Below are 22129 nucleotides of genomic sequence, written 5' to 3'. Positions count from 1 at the left end.
GGATCTATACGGACTCTCTTGGTGTTAGCGTAACGGTTTACGACGCTTTTGAGCCAGCTCCGCTTTCTTTAGTCTAGCCCGTTAGTTTGCCCCTAAGCTCAATCGCTGCTCTAATACCTACCTTGATCAAGCTGCACATGTTATTATAATGTGCGATAATAACAACAATGAAATATTGTCATCTTTACATACCTTGTTCGTTGATGTATACATTAGAACACTATGCGAGTGTGGGTTTATGCTTATATATGCGTTTTCAGAAACACCTCTAATACGATTTGAATTTCCCGCGGTGAGAGAAGAAGCCGTGCACCAGGATCGGTGCTAAAACATGAACCCATGAACTCAACAGTTTTCTCCATTAGGGCTTAGAATTTATAGAACATATTATATTAGAAGGTCATTGTGGTAAAATTAAATACTGCAACAATCTATAATAAGTCGCCGCTAACAAAATTAATAAGAGTAGCAATTATTATTACTATTAATTTATATAATATATGGACGATAACAGCCAAATATAGCAATAATTTAATGTATCATCAGTTGCTACATGGCTGCATTCAGTGTACGGACAGAGTCATAGGCAGATGATTTTCACGAAGGCAAAAAGCTGCGTATAGAATGAGCGTCGCATACCTCAAACGGCTCTACGCGATTTATATGCAGGAACAATAATAATAATAATAATAATAAGAACCATTATAAAAACTAGAACAACGGCGGCAAGCAGGTACATTTATGATTACTTAATTGCGGCTATCAAATTATTAAAGTTATAATTTTACTATCATGATTTTCATTACAGGCGATAGGTCCACTAATCGAGCAGGGATCGGCAAGGATCTGGCCGCTACAGATATATGCTAACAATACTTCTCTCTCTCTCTCTCTTAAACCGTATATATATATATATATATATATATATATATATATAATGAATAGAAGCCGTGGAAATGCAAGGCCAGCTAATCACGGTGTGCTGATTATTTATACTTACCACTGACTGGCGCTGTAAATGAGATTAGATCGAATCAGAATAGTAACCAGGTCTGCTTTGCACGTGATGTATGTACATTTTTGTAGGTAGGTACGTGCGCAGAGCTCTGATGAGCACACGCCAGCACAAATCAGTGCCCGCCAAAAGACTTAGACGGACCTTTTGTCATACACATATTATAGCGTACGTCGGGAGGAAACAGCTTATTAAGGGCTCCGAAAAATTACATCCGGACGTAGCTATTTTGATCATGCCTCATCAGCAACCGCTGGTTTGGTTCATCGCTGAGATCACGCGTGACCCGTTTTTCATTCTATAATATTTTTATGTTTTTGTTGCCCGATTCGACATTTTTTTTAATAGGCAGTGATATAGACAAAACGGGCTGTTTGGCGACGGAAGGAAACCGCCCTGAAAGTGGAACTCCTTTCGGCGAATGCCGCCGATCGGCAGATTCTGCCGGTGCCAATCGAGACATTGGAACCACTAGCTACCTAGCCAGGTGGGCTTAATCGAAATGATATTGAATAAATCTATTAATAGGTAAAAATTCGGCAGAGTCTCGACGTGCAGCAGAAAACAGTGTGACATTAAAATACACGAACAGTGCCCCTGAGGCTATTGCACATAACAAATACGTTGACAGCTTTGCCATTGTGGGGACTGCCATAGACTAAGCAGACGAAACCCCCTAGAGATATGATAACAATACACAAAGATGACCGCACGACCGTTCCGCTTAGGTCATCTTCACGTGCCCATACACGCGGTACTCACTATACTTAAGCTAAGCCATCTGTGAACCGAATACACATGTACAGAAACACAATATATCATACTAAATTAGCTCGCACGAGTAAGCACTGACACAGTTAAATATCGAACGCAGTTAGCGCAGAGCCAGCCACTGCATTTGTAGGCGAAAACAACAAAATAAATTTATTACCATCGCCAATGAAAACCGGATAGCCATAACCAGCCCCATGAAAACGAAGACAAAAGTAACAAGCCCAGGAACAGAAATCCGAGGCCAAAGTCTGCCAATAAACAAGAAAATGAAGTAGAAATAAATTTCCCTACTAATGGCTACCGATGTTCATGCTTACACTGCGTTCGACTCGAGATTGACTGCTCGCCGTAAAAATTGTTCGGTTCCATTCCGTGGGCAGGATTTGTCCGCGTTCGAAGATCAAGAAATTACGTTAGAGCGCTATTCTTCAGTAGGTAGCCAGGATCAGCTGACAGCTCACAGCTATACTGCTGTCAAGTCAGCAGCGACAGAAATGCCTTCAACAACATTAATAATGAAAAGAATAATCTGCACATACACTAAATACAGGAACATCAGAAAAAAGCTGTTTGGTTTTAGGTGATTTTCACGGTAAGTGATGACTTCATTAGTAATTTGGCGATATATCCGCGCGAACGTAGAGCAGCAGCAGTAGCAACAAATGGCAGGTCCGGTTCGCCACGGTCTCGTCCGGCACAAACATAAACGCCATGTTTTTTTCTACCGTTTTCCCTTTCTTTCTGCTTCTTTCCCGGTTTCCTGTTCTTTTGCGCGTCTTTTTCCCGATGACTTTACCCCGTCGCTGATTACCGCTGGCGGCCGAACTGGCTACCAGACCAAAAGCGTAAAGCGGACAATGACGATGCCACCGAACTTCGGCGTCCTCGTAGCTTTCGCACACTTCGATGAAACCGCGACGATCAATGCAGACGCCGTCGATCGCCACCGGCGGCAGCTATGCGTTTGGCACGAGGAAAAAGTGGCGGTGGTGATCGAGCAGAAAAGATCAAAATCGAAATGCACCAAAACGCGCCCGAAAAATCAGATGACCACGGCGGCTGGCCACAGCAATGCCACGACACCGGCAACGGTCAGAGCAGCGACAAGAAAAAATAATCACCAGAACGTCTTCGTCGTCAGCTCAACCCCAATCATCACAATCATCATCGCCATCATCACCGCCAATCTGCCGCCGCCGCCGCCGCCGCCGCCGCCGCTGCCGCTGGCGGTACTTAGTCAGGTAGATCAGCTGCAGCAAAAGCGAATCATCAGCAAAGAAAGACGACGAAGTTCAACTCCATCGGCTGATCTCTGTTCGCTGGGCCTGGTCGCCGTCTCGCTGCTCCCGGATCCGCAGGGCCAGCAGCATCGCCTCGTTATCTTCGTGGAAAACTCGAGTTGTTACTACTACTACTACTACGAATACATCCGACTATTGTGACTGATGCTGCTGGTTAATAACAACAGCAACACTCATTAATTCATAAAAGAAAACCAGCGAACAAACCGATGGCTGGACGGACAGACAGGTCTAGGGCCAAACACAAACTTCAACGACGCCAATGTTCGCCCTGATCTTTTCCTGTTTATTCTAGCTGCCGTCGATGCGACCTCCACCGCATCTTCCGCGTCCTGATCTACATCGATGACTGTGTGTTAGCTGATTGACCGAGCAGCAACTACTAGGACATCTGCATTATTTTTAACTTGGTCGCCTACTTGATTTCTGGCTAGAGGCTCCTTTATTCGCTCGTAGTTCTAAGCAGTTGCTGTTACTGGTGCTGCTACTGTCGGAAGTGTTTCATCGTGACGCTCTGTATGCGTCGGTTTCTCCGCTCAGTTCCTCGTGCGCCGCGCGATTAATGTTGAGAATCTCGTTTTCAACAGAATACACTCATACGTGATGCTACGTAAGGGTACGTAGCAGTCTGCCCGTCAGATGGGTCCTCCAGGGTGGGCTAGAATTAAGCGACATTGGTCTGATATTACTGTCACCGAAGATGATGATCGCACCTGTGGCTACTGCTGAGCAGAGATGATCAGACCTCTGGAATTAGCGGGAAAATTCAACCGTTAACTGTACACGACTACTTCGAGGGGAATCTGTATAAATCGTTTCCGTACAGATATTGGCTTTTTTTTTTCGCTGTTGACGGATGCTAGAACGAGAGAAGCAGGCGCATTGGAGACAGTTTCAGCTAGACATATTTGTAGACAGAGGAGCGTGTTACGCCGGAAAAAGAAAGGGGAAAGATAGAATACCATCGTTTATTAATAGTGATCTTGTCTTATATTTTGTTAGGGTTATCAGCATATGTATGCACGAATGCATAGATAAACGATACAGGCGAAAAAAAGATCAGTAACAATTAATCATCGATACCGGTAATGCCGCTATGGCTTGATTCCTAGTAGCGTTCTGAATTAATTTCGACGAACGATGATGGCTCGCAATGGGGATGTCATATAGAGAAAAGAAACAACCAAAAACCTATCAATAAGTAAAATAGGAAAAACAAAATCAATTTCTTTAATATCGGAACGGTTAAACGTGTCATAGTCGCTCAGCCATACATATGTGTCATGTATGAACTGGAAAAAAATATATAAGTTTCTTAAGCCGGTTCGATTTCGGGTTTCACCAACGATCAACTTGCTCGTACCGCGCACATACCTCAATGCCTGTCACAAATGATCAACAATGAATCAAGTGGTATGTTGTTAGAGTCCTGTGCCCGTTTGCCTATTAAGGGACCGATTCACTACTACACCCGTTTAAGAAACGAACGCAGGCCACATAGCGCAGCGAATAAAAACTTCCACTGTTGTACATAGTGCACGCAGTAATTTGTGCTATTTTTCAATGTCGCTTTGGTAAATCCCCTCCCCGTAATAAACCGCTTCTGATTTGGACGAACGGATCACAGTGTTTTCTTGTTGTTGAGTTGATTTCTTAGCGATTCAACAGCACTACTTCAAGTTTCAGTTGTCCAAACCGGGCCAAAGAAGAAGGCTTACCCCTGACGCCAGTGTACAGTTCTATGAGAAATACCTACGCCCTCCGGCGACGTATCAACTTTAGCATCTATCTTTGCCGAGCTAGCTTCAATTCGAGCTACCGAATACTGGGTATACGATGTTAACAAACGTCGACAACGAAAACAGCCATTTTAGCCTTGCTTCTGCTATTTTTTTTGCTGCTAGTTTTAGCCGCCGGGGCAAAGAACTCTGGGGTAGGGTGTCCAGACATAGCCGATCCAAAATTCTCGCAGGTCTTCTCCGGTAGCGCAGGTGTGCCTATGTGTCTGGTGCGGCTTGTCGTTCTTCAGCTTTCGCTTTTTTTTGTCTAGTAACCGCCGACTGCCGGGCGCAGATCGCCCAGCCCGTCTACTTCTCAACGACTTCAGCGATCCAAGTTGATTTGCGCTTCGGATTCATCGCTTTCTCTCATCTAACAGAAGCATCGCCAGCGGCGGCGGCGGCGGCGGCGGCGGCGGCGGCGGCGGCAGTGGTGACGACATCGATAGCGGCGATACGTTCAAATTGTATCGAAAGTTGAACTGTTTCTCGGTACGACTCGCTTCTAGTTACGGTTTCGTCGTCCTCGGTCAACTAGTTTGCCCGTCCGACGTTGCTAACGGGACTTGGGATTGTCTTTGTGGGTCAGAATACAAACTGCTCAATAGGCCTGGCAGCTCGTGCACGTGTTGCGCTGTAGGTTTGGCCCAACAGGTTGAATTGGCTACCGGCTGATTCAGGCCGAGTCCACTGGGCCATATGCTGAAGGATCGACTAAGACAGAATAGGTTCAATATGGCGGAGAGAGGGAGCCTCCGGATCCGGGAGCGGCACAGTAGCTTTAATAACGGTGCCTTTCATGTTATAGTTGCGCCGTTATAATAATGATGATAACGTCGATGAAAACCCCTCAAAGGCGGCTACATACCCGTACACCTAATAATGGTAATTTGGATCCACAAGTTTTAGGAGTTAGGATACAGGTAGACAGATGAAATACACATGTCTGTCTTTATTTACCCATTACAATTTTACTTATTGGCAGTTCAATAACAAACAGCGCAGGCCAAATTGCAGAAAGCTAATTTAAGAAACAACGATGTAGAAATAAAACGAGAGAGAAGACAACAAAGTTAGACTATCGCGGCGCCTCATTTTTGTATGGGCGTTAGATGGGCATTGATTTAGGTCAAGGAAAAGTAGAAATTTAATAGTAATAAATCGATGTATGTGTTACGTCTGGCCACAGAACATTATTTTTTTTTTAACTAGCTTTTTACGTCTTAATTCTTTCTCTATTTGTTCCTCATAACGACTAAATAATATTAAAACTGATTAAAAAGGATAAGTATCATCCAAGATATAGTATCTGAAATCAACTTTTATATAATGCAGAAGACCAATTGAACGCTCGACTGCCTAATAACTGAGACTGGCAAATAGAAGTTTCCAAAAAAACACTCAAAGTCTAGTGACAACTAAAACACAGCTTATTCCATAATCTATGTACGCTATCGCGGAGTTTGCGTGACACTGCCTTTTAAACATTTTGATTGTTGGGCAGTAGCACCAACTGTGACCAGTTCGATTTTCATCAAGACAGCAACCGTTTGTTTACGTCACAACCCAGCAGAAGTGGAAACCCACCTCGCCTCGGCAAGACTCGTGAACGAAGAATATCCAGACATAAACAGACCCGTGCATATTTCGTAATTTTTCTTGTCACTTTGCACTATCGTTGCCTATATACACGCATCCTCTTTCTCGATCAAAGAAATTGCTAATCGCCCAGCATCTGGCCAACAGAACCATCTGACGCTAATAGAATTTCAATAAGAACGGTCCAATCCATCAATAACCAATAACATCAGCGACTGATAGAGAGATGAGTGGCCATCGCCTTTGTCGCTGTTACCACCAGAAGCAAAGGTAGCAGCGTGGAAATCATCGAAGTTCACTGCATCGACGCGGTGCCTGTAGGGAAGGTCAGTTTTAAAAATGGACGGGTCTTTTTGGTAGACATATCGAGTCAAGCGTCACCAGCTCCGTATGGCAGGTCAAGCCCGTCTATTCCCGCAACGATACCTTGGTGCGAAGTTGACGCTCGTCGTCGAGCGATTGTTTTATGTTGATGTCAACGCCTAGATACTACTAATGTCGCGATGTGGCTACGCCAGTCAAAGCGGCTGTTCTTGAGCAGCGATGATGATACACATTGCATACTTGCGCGTATATATATATACGCATATATATAGTCATCAATTTTGATCTAATTAACTTCTCTTGATGGATTCTGTAAATCGATCCGCAACCCGTACCGTGTAATGTCATTTGCGTACGAAACCCGGGGATCGGATCGCCGTTCGCATAGACAAGGTTCATCGCGTATTGAGTCTCTGAGCGCCGATCCATTTAAGATAGACAAAATTTCCGCATTCTCCGCACGTTAGGACCATATTATACAAATGTATCTTTTTATCCCCTTTGTCCACTTTTTCAGTGAAGAAACTCGAGACATTTCGCCGCTGGTGGTTTTGACAAAGGCTTTGAAAAGGTTCGAAGACAAAATGTTTTTTGTGTTTTTCTTGCGATTTCCGCAGCTTTTTGGCATTCTTTGAACCGTTCTTCCATTTTTTTTAGTTACTTATTGTGCTTTTGGTATTCTTAGATTTCATGTACTCTATCAATTATCCCAACGTGCTCGAGTCCTCTTCGGGGTAACCGCTCTAAGGCAAACAACCACTATAGCACAGTGCAGTGACGGAAGTCAACTGCAGTTGACCAACGTTAGGTACTATTCTGTGGCCCCGGCGAGGGGGCTGACGATTCTGTTCATGAGTTCATCTTCTCTTATGACTAAAGGCAGACGCACAGTCTTTGGTATTTAGTCTGCTTAGCTCTCGCTGTCGTCTGACCGGCTGGGTCTCTATCCACTAAACCATTATCTCGGTCTCGGTGGCTGCTGTCGTCGTAGCGATGGAATGATTGACCCACGGGGGTGGTGGCGGCAAAGAGTTCCCACAAAGCGAAGCAGCGGAGACGGCAGAAGATGACAGGGAGGGGCAGAATTGAGGGAGACGACGAACAGAGATCTGATGTGAAAGGACGGACGGACGGACGAGCCATCGGCGCCAGTGCCTGTGAACGACGGGGGAAAACCGCCACTTGTGGTCAGCGCTAGAAAGTGCTCACAGTAATAATTTTGACGACAGTCTTAATGCTGTTGTTGCTACTTTTGATGCTGATGATGATGAGCATGCCCGTGAATATGATGCCAATGTTGGTGCTTCTGACGGGCCGATCAATGGTGCATCCGGGTCGCTGCTATCGTCATCATCGCCTTCGTTATAATGCTCGTCGTATAGGAGTAGTTCTCTGACCGTTATCACCTAGGGGCTATGGCTGGCTACCGCTGTTCTTGTTCTTTCGGTTTTGGTTAACGTTGGGGAGTTGGGTTACCGAGGGTCTGTCTAGGCTGCTGGGCACAGCAGCTCGTTCCTCAGCTGCAGTCAGCGTTAGTTCAACTATGATATGTTGAGTATTCGCTAAACTGCCGTAATATTAAATACAGTTCCATAAATACTGTATTAGCGCCGAGCATGTAGACCAGACGCACGGTTTGAGCCATCTCCGGTCTGACGATGGACTTTGCACTTGGCGAGGTCGACGGCCAACCAACCAGCAAAGTTCTGTGTCGGCCAGCGGGGAGTTACTGCCCACTGTTGTTCCCTGCTGCATCTTCGCCATGGTCGTCGCCGTCGTCGTCGTCGTCGTCATCACCAATAACAGTGAGAGCAAATGAAAAGGAAAAGGCAGAAAAATAAATAAAGGAAAATTGAGGTCTTCGAAGTTAAATCACTGAGCGCCACTGTGACTCACATATCTCGCAGGCAGCAGTCACGGACCTGGAGCGTACAGAACAGCGAGACTCCGAGGAAACCAACGGCGTACTACACTGCGGAAAAACCAAACGGTCTATTACCGGCCTACGCAGTGGGAGCAAAGCGCATGAGGTGGCTTTTTTTTTCTGGGCGTTAAAGTATTGGCATGGTTTTGGTGCGAATGCGATTGAACGATTGAACGACGACATGGCCTGTCCGGTCCTATATATATTACTTATCGCTTATCGGAGGAAAAATGGCGCTTTGAACGTGTACAATCGGAAGAAAAAATGTGGTAATTTTAGCTGAATAAGATTCTGTTGACTAAGCGTACACTAATGGTCAGTACGAAATTCCTGTATCGGCTCTTACAGGTATGGAGATGAACGTTGACGTGGGTCAGCAAGTAAGTTTGGAGTTTGAGTCTGTACCGGCAGCTCTAATGCATCAATATATCGGGTCACTTATGTATACGACCTTAGTAAATTTCCGTTATCAGTATGGATTAACCTGCCAACCGCGGTTGGACGTCCTTTGTTCGTACATATAGGCGCTGCGCTTTTCCCCCTATCCCCTTTGTCGATTTCAGCCCATATACAGCCCAGTCTTGCCATATTGGATCAACGCTCGCTGCTGCTGCTGCTGCTGATCAACAGTGATGCTTAGTTGCCTCTGTTTATCGCGAAAAGAAATTAATGTCATTAAGGGCGCGAACAAGGGCCGCAGCTATCCGCCAGATTATTGACAGAATCACCGATCAGACCAGATTGATTACCACTGTGAAACAGCATACGACAGTGTATCGTCGTCTGCCATACTCTAAGTAGCAGGTGATTCACTAGAATTCCCGTGTGCGGGTCCGTTGCGAATTTTCAACCACAAAGGTAACAGACTTGGCTTTTCGTCAAACATTCCTACTGTCAATGTACTGTGCATTAGGGGACCACCAGCAGCTGCCAGCCATTACTGACCACTCCAACTGAAAAAGCAGTAATCACTTCTTCTTCTTCTTCTTCTTTTTTTTTTTTGTTTTTGTAGAGTCTTCCAGAACGCGCTGGTAACGCTAGCCGGAATAGAAGCCGCGTTTCGTCTGCAACCGTCGATAAATCGCCCGCCGTTGTTTGGCGTTGTTCGCCGTTGAAAACAATATAACGTCGCCTACATCGTTACCATACCGTAGTAATAATCATCGACCGGTGTAATCATTATCATCGTCAGAATGCATGACAGACATAGAAGTCGGCGGATTGTTATGTTCGGAATCGGCAAAAACAGTAGTTCTCTTCGGGGGTTGTTCCACTTCGTAAGTGTGAACTGGCGCCAACTTAGCTCACAACAACTGTTTCAAAAACCCCCAACACCATTCCATAGTAACCGACACACGTGATAACAATCACAATCATGGTACTAGTAGCTATGGTTAACTGATTGTCGTCATCAGCAAAATGAATCAAATCAAGTCACGATTAACCAGCTTGTTCAGTGGGTTGCGGTTACTTTTGCCCATCTGCCCAACTACTGCAAACAGCTCGTGTGTCGAATATTTGCACATATATATGTGTGTGTGTGTGTGTGTGTGTGCGCGTGTGTGTTATTATTATTTTGTCTATGTATGTAAACATAACCACAGCATTGACTAAATTACGTCGATACACATATAGTAGAAATACAGACAAGTAGGGCGGCACGGGATGTTCTTAAGCACATGGGCGTCTGGGTGAGCGCAAAAGACGCCGGAGTAGGGAAGTAACGGAACCGCCCTGATAAACTTTCGGCAAACCAAAGAGCCGTTAGGTTACTTGCTGTTCGCTGATTTAGTCATTCTCTTCTGGAGGAGGATCTGGAAGGATCTGGAGCGACTGTTAAGTCGTACAATTGCAATGTCTGTTATTACCGTCCTTGGCCATTGATATCATACGATCATCGACGCGTGACCAAGACGTTGGTCCGGAAACAGTCAGACGCATTACATCTACTTCTGGATAGCTTAGCTAGCCATATGAAAACAAGTAAACGGACGCAGAACTCGTGCTAGCTCGAAAAAGTGAAAGGACTCTCATTGTTAAGTCGCCCTTTGTCTGTATGGGATGACGCAAATCGTAACGGATCTTTAACGTATTAAAATTATGAATGTACATTCTGCTATTAATCTTACGTCTTATACGTCAAGAGTAGTATGTACCGTTCTTGCATATAGGTTTATGCTGTTCGTTGCGATGAGAGGATAAATTGCTGGATGACTGTCTTCTTTTCGTGGCCAAAATGAACACCTACAGGAGGGATAGCCATTGTCCAAATGTAGCATAGAATACCTCACTTATGATACATATCGGTTATAAATTTGGTTTATGTCTATTTTGATGCTACCGCTGAAAACTTAATCGAATATTTGAATGTACCGTCTAGCACCACTGGGTATTATAGTTTGTTGAGCTAGTATCGTTTCCGGTACAGTTTAATTTCAATAACGGCCAACATGCGAATAGAACGACGAGGTACGCATATAGTTGTGGCATGTAGCATCTGTATTCGCTACCACTCTTTAGGGGCAGAACGAAGTTAACCTGCTTGCCTGAAGGCCCGCAGCAAGCAGTGGCAAAACGTCAACACAACGAACAAGAAAATATACAAGGACGATCCTAGTTAGTCTAGGCTGTATGTTTGTTCTTTATTAGATGGTATACTAGTGATTGTCTACGTAATTACATGTATGTAAAAAGTAATTACATCCCAAGCGATTAGCGCTATTGTTATTAGTGCCATTGTCGGCACAAAACAGTGCACCGGATATTATAATTGTAGTAAGTCGCAGCTCTGTACTACGTATACGTGTACATACACGCTTGGGATACGTGTACAAACAGGCTAGCTAAGTACAGAAAACTATGGAACTGACCATTTCTATACAACCTGCTTACACCCCCAACTATTTTCTCTTACTAACAATACCTGTTTGATATTAGAGTTAGTGTAGAGCAGATAAATGAGTGGTCAGTTGAGTATTCATCAAAGTAGAGAAATCTGACGATTCTCTTGTTACTGTCATTGTTATGAAGGGCTTCGCGGTACTTACCATGGAGTGGCCGAGGTACTCAGCTGCATTATCGGAAATGTACAGAAGCTTCCCATTCTGGGTCAGCATCATGATAAACCCGCTGAGAGCCTTGGAAAATCCAAACGGGGGAATTGGCACCTCCGCCCGTGGTCCATCAAACTTGTGAAATACTGCAATAGGTCAAAAACAACAAAAAGCAAACCTCCATGAGCAATGGTAGCCTCTCGTACACAGAACATTCATAATCACGCTTAGTATCTAGATAATTTCAAAACAATCCAAGTACTAATGTACTTGCCAGCCGAAAGCTGCGTGGTGTTCCTTATATATTTCGAAAAATTACTTATAGCCTTGTGAGAGCGCGGATAATCAAACATATTGCGCGTGTGTTAGAGGGCAGTCGAATTTTGTTGTTATTGCTCAATTACTTCTTCATTTTACGGGACCCTCTGTACCCCCTGTCGCTGCTTGATTTAATCCCCCGTAGCAAATCGGACAAGCGTGATCCCTAGACTACCGTAGTTGGCTTTATTCCGTCGCCTATCAATGAGAGTTATTCCGGAGGTGGTTAAAGGAAGTCGAAGAGCATCCGACCGCTATTACCAACTGCCAGCACACGCTAGCGGGCAAAGAGAGATCAACAATATTCTTTATCGATCTGTTTGGAACGGCTCTGGCAATAAGGTGAGGCGTGCTCCTCATGATAGTTGGAGCTCGCCAAGCTCGACAGCCAGGATGGTTGACGAATCGATCGGCCTATCTAGTCATTGTCGCCCAGAATGAGTCCAAATCGCCAGATCTGATGGAAATAAAATCAGGTCAGACTGATTAGCACATAATCATCACGTATCAGATAGCAACTCACCGTTAGTCCGGTCGGACAAACATCGCAAACGATCAATGTAAAGTACTTAGCCATAGCGTCCATCTACTATGAGAGCTATTCTGATGGACTTTGACTTCACGCTTTTTGTACAAACGTTCCTTTACTCCTCTTCCAAACAGATGAAGTTGAAATCGTTGTTAGTGCAACAGACGATACAGGCGCAAATGGGTAAAAACGTTCAGGACGTTCTTCGAGGAATTTGTCAGGGAATCGGGTACTGGAAAGCGTTTGCGTTTAGAACTAGTAGTATTATACTTAATCAAAAATACCATACAGATAGAACTAATACGTCTTCTGTGAGAACACTTAGCGCCTAATGACAGTTTTTGCTATGATTACTATTATTATTAATATCGGGATCGAATAGCGACAGCCGTTGTATGAACTCTACATTCCTCGTAGATGAGTTCTAACGAAACTACGTGCTATCTAGCAGTGTTGTATCTAGTGAAGTCGGCTCGTGTTTACCTTTGAGAAGGCGTGCTCATTCGCTCATATAGCGCACAGAAATACGCGTCGCGAGCTGCCCAACGCTACTCTGTGAGTTTTCCGAATTTAACTTGAAAGCGAGTTCAGATGCTGTGTCTGAACCCGAGTCCCAAGCCTACATTTGGATATAGTTTGTTCTGTGATGAACTACCCCCGTTACAAGGTTTCACCAATCCTTGCTGTTGTCCTACTATTGTACTTTAGTTACCGTTCTCTCGTTATTCTGCTTAATGAAACCTTCTTCATCGTTCGACTCACCCTATTAGCTTACTGCATTATCCCGTTACCCTGTTACCTGCAATATTGTTTCAGTAATCTTATTACCCTACTCGGGTGACTTTGACCCATATGTTTCATCATCGCGTGCTCGTCACCCTATATCCCCATAGCATGTGCCAGTTAGTCTGTAACCTATTGCAGTTCAGTCGTGACAATCGTATCTCTAAAAGATCAGTGTTTTTCAGAAATTTCCATTTGCTAGGCAGAACATGATACAAAATAAATTCTCGTGCTGGGATCTAAATTTGGGCCTATTGTTTGGGCCTGAAATGGAAAAAAGGCAACTTTCATATTTGGATTTTTCTACACAAACATTGCTCAACGAAGTCGTTTTTGGGTTCTGTGGGGAAGTTTTTTGATAATCTCTACCATAAAGAAGAATCTTTTCAGGAGATGTCGCTTCTTCTAAAAGCTGACTATTGCTAACTGTGTGTAAACAATGCGCGTTCGTACTCCATCTCACCAAACCAGTGCGGAGCTAATCAGGTACGGTGTCGTGCTTAAACATACTGGACATGTTCGAGAGGTATAAACGAACCGAAAAAAAAATAAATTTTTCTGCAGCAGTAATGACAGCCGCAGTTCTAACAACGGCATCAAAGACAATGCTGGTAAGCTTATTGTAGCAAAAGCACTTACCAACGAGGCAGACCACCCTACTTGAAACTGCTGACTATCGACGAACAAGCGATGACCACAAAAACTGACGCAGTCACAGCCATCATCAGATGTTTTTCCACGTGACTTCTGCCAGCGTCTTCAATCGCAGTAACAGAAACTGTTCTCTAAATTATAATACCTCAGTACTACAAAAAGGTAGTTGTAGATAAACTGCGAAGAAGAGCAGCGGGTTGTACAAGCGGATTCGAAACCCTATTAAGTGGCCGGTTGGCGAAAAACCGTTAAAAGTGCGCATCGCTAATGCTAATGCCGGTCAAAAACGTCTAAGCAAACTTCTTCTGATGGAATTCACCGTTATCGTCAAAAGATGAGCTGTTCTATTCTTTTCCATTGTTAGCTTAAGACTTCCCAGCCACGATACACATATATTTATCAACGATCAACATTTCACTGTGCACGCTTTGCAGCCGCCGTACAGCAGATGTGGCCTATTGAGACTGAGATAGGGAAATCCTTGCTTTATTTAACATGTATATATATATATACATGTTGCATTTCTTCGATGCTGCAAATAATCGGTGTGGTTAGTTGAACTTGACAAGCCAATCCAACGAAAATTGCTAGCAATGCCACATTAAGAAGAAGCTTCTCTTCTGTACGGTATCCATGGCTACGAGCGAAGAAGGTCAAGAGTGCTCCGACTGGCGGCTTGTGAAGAAGTTCCACAGTCGTCTCGGGTCCGACCGGACGTAGTTGCTACACTGTACCGTACGCAAAACGAAAGCAAACGTTTCCTCGTATTATCTGAGTCAGTCTATGGCTGTGGTCCTGTCAAACGTTTATGTAAGCGCATGTGGTCCAATGTTGCGGTAAATAATTTGGCGTGAATAATCAACAAATTGTTGTTGATGTTGTTTCCTACGACTGGAACCGTTTCGAAGCCGCGTAAAACATCTTCAATTGCTGATCGTAGATAAGGTCACGGCGACACATGGAGATCGAGAAGCATCACTGATAGCAATCCAGATTTTTGGCAACAACAACAACAACAACACAACGCGGTTGGTTGATTAATCGACCTTTTGCGAACAGTGAGAAGCGTCCTTTCAGACGCAGGACAACATGTTGAAGATCGAGTCGTCCAACAATCGAGGGAAGTACCTGATACGAAAATGCCAAAGCTGAAGCTGTAACGTTGAATCATTTGACAGAGTCAACACAGGCAAAACGTTGCTTAACATAATAAGCGTATTGAAATGCGTTTTACTCTAGTAGCAAATGGCAAATAGGCGCAGAGAATGTATGATTTAAGTCACCGTATTCAACCAACTAGATGTTCTCAATGTAAGAAGTAGTTGATCGTCGGCTAATCGTTGGTTTTCCTGTCTGCTTTCGGGGGCCACCCTCGGCTCCTATAGGGGCCGATTACAAATTTCAAGTCCTTACGCGGTAATTGATCGGCAACATTGACTATAGAATAAATTGTCGACTACGGCTACCAGCTGGCAGCGTTATTTAGGACCGTTATCTTGAAAATGGTTTCTATCGGCCTATACGGCATAATGGTTAACTGAAATCCACGTACCTATGTATGAGTGTAATCTCGACAATCTTCTCTGCGATCGTTACCCATGACCTTTGTCGCTCACCTTTGATTTAGCCTTCATTGAGGTAGTCGCGCGAATTTGCCCTCCTCTATGGGTGCCGCCTTCTCGGAGGCCAGTAACGAAGGCATTGACAGCATCAACGATCGCAGCAGCAGCAGCAGCAGCAAAAGCAACAGAATCGGCAAATAAATCTCATTAAATTCTGCGCGAATTAATCACCACTATGAGGGTCGATTCCCTCTGCTTAATTACCTAATCAGTGAAGCCAGTCGTGTTTCTTCTCAGACGCGACAATTCAGCGACGCTATCGGAACTCGCGCGGGCGAATTTAGATGTTCGGCTACTTTTAGAGAGTTTGCCACCAAATGAGAGACTGCAGACGGACTAACACGATAACATACATAGGTTCTTATCTTGTTGGTCCTATCATCGCAGGTTTCTCGCCGTCTCGTTAGCTATCCGCCCCACCGACATGTCCAGCATAATGACGCCTACATCCAACGCTTCGGGATAAATTACCAATGTGCAGATCGTTACATTATACGCGTCCTGCGATTGGCCTGTAGCTATTTTCTACGTATGCGCGGTAGTATTAGCTGCTGGAGCAATGTACGACTGGATATAATAAACGAGGCACTCTATGAAATCAAACTTATTATCTGAAAAAGGTTTGACTGTTGCTGTCTATTGTGCGAAACTGACTACGAAGTTGCTGAAGTGAGGGCTACGAACGACGAAGAATCGCTTTTCGCTCTTCTGTTCCAGCTTCTACTCCGATAATCGCTAACGGCCTCTAGACGATTTCTGCATTGCTGCCGGTTCTCTACGGAGAAGTTGTATTGTAACAGTGGCAGATGCCTCAGTATATTGTCTCGTAACAGCCAGTAATGACCCGATGAGAGGTATTCGGCTCTCTTCATTCGACCGACCGTCGCTGGCTTCTACGGCGAAGAGATACTCTTGGACACTCAGTTGTGGCCGGTGGCCAAATCGAACGCTGAGCGGATTGAGCGGCAACGCATCGATGTTCGAACACCAGCAGAATTATCGTCATCATGAACAGCGGGAAAAACGATGGCACAATCAAGAACCCCGGAGAACCATATCGGTCTTAGACACTTCGGCTAGCTCTGACCTCTATAAACTACAGCTGACCCCGACGGCCGCATATCGGCCACAGTACAGACAGATTGACTCATAGAGAAGCAAAAACAGCGGTTCGACACTTCGCTAACATTGTCGATACATCCTCGTACATAAATATATCTACCATAAATAGTTGTCGGTGCTGGATTACGGGTATCATAGCAGGGGCGGACAAAATCACTATATGAACGGTCAATTTTTAGCTGATTTGGTACTTGTAAATGTTCGAAACCGAGTAAAGCCAATGGGTACTCGTATTTCGGATTTTTCGCTGTCTAGATGCAACTAGAAGCGTCAAATTGTGCTATACTCAGATGGTCTGATCACTATGATCGAGCCTGCGTACTCGTTTGTCGTAGACGTGGCTATTGGTTGGTCATTGCTCGCAGTGGACGAGGTGACCTTAGATCTGGAACAAAAGGTAGAATACAGAAGGACGAATCAAAGACCTCCGTCGATCGACTTGATCGATATTGTTGAAGTATGTATTTGTGACCAATTTGACTGTTGTAAACAAATGCATAGAGCATCTTTCTAAATTGTGCGAGGGACTGTGTGCAGATGTGTCCATCATCTGCATCGGACGTCGCCGGATTTTCTAATAGCAAAAACATGAAAAATCATGCTTCGGCGCCTGTGTCCTGAGCACATTAGTGGCTGTACAAACTTTCGTCAACAGTTCTACTTTTCGATTAATCATACAAAACTATTTATGATGGTGTGGCATGTATGTCGTTGCTGCTGCTGCTGCTGCTGCTGTTTTCCGGCAACAGCCGATACAGCCAGGCAGGTCGCCACTGCAGCGAACTCAATAGAATTTAGATACAGGACAGCGGGCCGGAGAGATACAATTCAGGCAAGCTAGCCAATTGGAACGGTACAGCGAACGCTGGTCCTTGATCACCATGGCGACGCCAGAAGACAGCTCCACCTGTTATTGTGGCTGCAGCTGTCATTGCGGCCATAGCAACACCGGTGGTCATAGAGATCATGGAAGCGCTCACATGATCATCAGCCGCAGCAACAGCAGCCAAAGCAACATAGTAATCAATCATTTCTGATTACGGCCTTCCGAACGCGGTAGCTCAGGCCATGTAAACGTAGAACCGTGCGACAGCCGTCGCGTCTGCGAACGATACCATAGCTTACTACTACCCATAAACAATACGTAATCCGCATTTTGCTCCCACGAAAAAATGAAGACGCGCACAATGGCCGAGAGGAAAAGGCATCTGCAGGAGTAGCAGCGACGAGTGGTGCAAAGCAACGAAAGACATAATGCTGCAGTTACGTTTCGTCTGCTACGACAGCAAGAACCAATTGCACCTAGAGCGAAACAACGAGGACAGATACGAAATTGACATCGTTGCCGTCGCAAGCGTTGATGCTGGCGCCTGCAGTGCAATAAACCAGTGTCGGACACGTAGCTAACGAAAGACAGCCCAGCGACACACATGCCGTCCGTTGTCGCGTTCTGGTTCGCCGGCGAAGGATCTTTTCGAAAAAGAAAGCCGAAAAATAATGCAGAAACCATTGCAGTGAGAGACCCCTAGACGGGCGGTAGAAGGCTTGTAACAAAGGCTCAAAACGAATACGAGAACAAACGAAAGAAAGAAAATAGAAACTGAAAAAGATAGTTCTATTACATTATTGGTGTGTGTATTGCGGTGCTGTTGTTGTTGTTGTTGTTGTTGTTGCTACCGCTGGGCAGGTAGTTCCGACCGGCGCGTTTATCTCAATTTGCATTCTCGTTCTTGACAAGACCGATTGCGACTGTAGCATCAGGCACAGATTTAGCAACGCGAGTTTCAGACGCCGTTCCTTCTGTTGTTGTCTGTACAGACCGATGTTGTTGTCAAGGTGTTGTTCGCGGCGCTAGTCTTCATCATCGGCGGGGATGGACGACGTTGTTCATAGTAGCGGTAGAGTGCAGTAGCAGCTGTCGGGCAGCTAGCACCAGGAATTGCCGGCACAATATCCGCTTTCGGCTGCCGTCGATTTCTTTTTTCGTCGAATAACGTGCGTTTGCTGCACTGTATTACGTCGATGCATTACAGTCCGATCCGGCCATCGTGAAGCCTAACGGCGAGAGCAGCAGCAGAAGAAACAGCGGCCGTGGTAAGGGCCTAAACTAGTGGTCAGGTAGCCCGTGTCATCAAATGAAAGCCAGCAGCCGCCGTAACAACGGCGCCAGGCAACGGCAGCGCCGTGGGGAAGTCATGGCGTAGGTCTGTGCAGTAAGGCGGCTGGAACGTACATTTCTGATAGGCGTTCAAAGGAACATCCAGACCGCGTGGGTATACAAGGACGATCGAGTACTTGTGGTGATACTGTTATCTGCCGATGTGTTGACTCTGTTAACGGGACATTATACGATAAGGTCGACGAGAACTCCGAGGAGGAAACCGGTTTAATCTATGGTTATTTGTATTATTACCGTCGCTACCTATAATAATGGTAAACACTAGATGAATTTAACAAGGCACCAAGCTGAGATGCACTAAGGAATACAGGACGTACCACATATGGCAGTCAATGGCAAGAAACGAAAAATCAGAGTAAAGGAATAAAATTCTATGCATACTAATACCGCATATAGATAATCGTTAAAATCGGATTTGTAGCAGACTTATATAGCAGTTGAATAGAACCCATCGTCTCAAGCTCTTACTTTGGCGACTTAGAAGTTTTCAGCCTCTCTCTTCAAGTTCGTAGTACCTATAGCAGTTTGAAGCTTCCGACGAATTTGAAACTGGTTGCTAGTCTGTCGAGCTTTTGGTCAGCGCTGCTTTAACCAACGCCAGCAGAAACGCTTAAGGAACGACTGGCAAAGATCCCAATCTGTCAGGTCGTCGTTCACAAAAGTTAAAGATCCAGGCTACGTGAGTGATTCTTTAGTTTTCTATCAGAGAATGGCCAAGTCATAAACAAATGTTGTACTATCGGTATACACGCTGGGCGTTTATAGTAAGGCAACAAAGTAGCGGCAATAAACAGCATCGTTAACGTACGTGACATAAACCCAACGAACAGAGGATTTTTTTGCTCACCACCTTTCACCGTCACTGGCAGTGATTAAGTGCTGAATGGAAACTATTTTGCGAGTTTTTTTTTAGCTACCGATCATGCCTTCCGCCAGGATAGGCTCTAAATGTGGGTCGCGAACCTTAATCGCCTGTTATCTCACCTGTTAAAAGCTTTCGTTCGAATTCGGAAATACATATACTACCCCTCGTTTACAATGCAAGCGTCGCTTTGCTACATTCTAACCGCCGATTGTTTAAATATCGCACTGGTCGATTCGAAGACGAAATAGTACTTTTACGTCACACGATATTGGAAGATAAGATAGTTAGCGTCACATTTACACACATCAGTATTTTTACACAATATATTTATTTATATTAGTCGAGCTCGGTGCTATTGTATTTAGACAAGGTTGCTGTGGCTAGAATTGATGATCGTCTGCTGTCATCGATCAGCCGTTCCTGGTGGCGGTTTACGCAAAAAGACGCATGCTTCGTTGTCAAGAGAAGCACACCCCAGCCAAATAAAGTCACGTAACGGCAAACGTTTTTCACGTTTCGTTACGTGATACGAACTAAAGAAGGTCGACGCATCGATAAGCAGAAGTCGAAAGCTAACTTTTACAATGCTGCCGGAATTGCAAATGGTTATTAATTAGCTTATTACTAACTGTTCTTTTAAGACTCGTAGAGAATCAACTAGCAGACGACCGCAGGCTGTTACGTCGTCCGCACTAATGACCGTCATAAATACTTGTATATAGAAGCAAAGATAATATGATCAATAGATAATTAATTAGATATGAAAAAGCGATTTAAACCATCTATAGAACTATCAGAAGAATAATAACAAGGGCTCAAAATTGTTTGTTTAATAGGTGAAGTAGAAGAATGTTTAGACCAGATCGAATATTGGGATAGAGTCTTTCGTGACATCGTGCAATCTACTATAATCGATCAAAGTTTAAATTGTCCTTAGGTGAATTACGCTAACCTAGTGTCAGATCGTTGTCAGAACTGTTGAGCTTACTTTGTTTGAAGTAGTTGATAAAGTAATTGGATTTGCGAACGAAAACGCAGACGAGAGCCATCAACTGAAGTTGCGACAATCTCTGACGCGTTGACGACGGCAGAGGCAGAAGGTCCCTAAGGTTGGCCACTTCACTGTTGATTAGATCTCGGCGGGCTTTTGATGCCCCTTTGGTCGACTTGGTCGCCTCGAAACTGAAAGGACGCATATAGCAGACAATGAGATAAAGATGAAAGTCATAAACAAGCAACGAATGTCTTATAGTAAAGTCTACGTATACATTTGAAGTCATCTGCTCTCTGGAATCACGTAATAACCAAGTTGATAGACAGAGAACGAGTATATTTTTCGCTATTAGAATCCAATCATCGAAGCATTCTGCTAGTGACTCTTCGAAAAGCCGTCCGCGTACGGCACAAACACACCGGTTCTTCAGGGTGCAGAAATGGAAGATAAAAACATACGGCATTTCAGGCTGACACGTAACACAGCGCCATTCAGGTTCGGTAGACGCCAACTATGCACAACCAAGTTGTTTTTGTTCTTACTTGACAAAAACGTTTGCTGTCATAATGATGACAGTAATAATAACAATAATAATTGAGGCAGTCAGTAATTACTGGGATGCCCCGATGCACAATAGTGATCCTTTATGACGTTTTTATATTCCGTTTTATACCTCTCCCGTTTTTTTGTGTTATCGGATCGCCTGCAGCTGCTGCCACCAAAGCAGCCATCGCCTCCGAAAGAGACGGACGACCTCGACCGATGTCGATGCCCCTTCTGTGTGTGGCTCACAATGCGTCCGTTCTTTCAACTACGCTTATTCGTGTAAAGTCATATCATCAAGCCTGCTACCCCCGCCGTCCAGAAACATTGCCCTCTCAAATCTCCGCTTTCACCCCCCCCCCCCCCCCCCCCCCCCCCCCAAAAACCTTCCCCCCCCCCCCCCCCCCCCCCCCCCCCCCCCCCGTTCACATGCGCGTTTTAAACGAAACAAGCAAACGACAATACTAAAAACGTTGTACTACTAGTAGCGGTACTATTTTCTTGTACGCAATTATCGTAGTTATCGAAGAGTACTAGCGTCATACTCTTCAATTTCCAGATATCACTTGACAATATCTGCATGATGATGTCCATGCCAGAGCCATTATTATAGTTCCTCAACTCTTCGTTGTTGCTGTTATTGCGTGCATTTCACCGTGCCGATGTCGTTGTTTGTTGCTAATAACTTTTTTGTTCTCTGAGCATCGCTTATAATGAAAAACATGCCCTTGATAAATTCGGTTGCGAGCGGA

At 44.7% G+C, this 22129-nt stretch overlaps 1 protein-coding gene across 1 annotated transcript in view; it reads right to left on the bottom strand.

Annotated features, from left to right (window-relative positions):
* The window catches only part of LOC111263925 (PAS domain-containing protein cky-1), a gene marked incomplete at its 3' end in the record, with an annotated part of 23036 nt that extends 1739 nt beyond the window's left edge, over positions 1-21297 (bottom strand). Inside the window, exons 1-3 of the mRNA XM_086969861.1 lie at positions 21293-21297; positions 20793-21022; positions 11763-11914 (exon numbers count right to left, since the gene is read on the bottom strand). Coding sequence (XP_086825987.1) covers positions 11763-11914; positions 20793-21022; positions 21293-21297 — 387 coding nt within the window. The remainder of the gene's footprint in view (positions 1-11762; positions 11915-20792; positions 21023-21292) is intronic.
* Between the last annotated feature and the right edge of the window lie 832 nt (positions 21298-22129).

The sequence above is a fragment of the Varroa jacobsoni genome, unplaced genomic scaffold, assembly GCF_002532875.2.
Source record: "Varroa jacobsoni isolate VJ856 unplaced genomic scaffold, vjacob_1.0 scaffold_800, whole genome shotgun sequence".
In the NCBI taxonomy this organism is placed as follows: domain Eukaryota; kingdom Metazoa; phylum Arthropoda; class Arachnida; order Mesostigmata; family Varroidae; genus Varroa; species Varroa jacobsoni.
The sequence above is the reverse complement of the archived record's forward strand: the minus strand, read 5'-3'. Positions and strand labels throughout refer to the sequence as shown.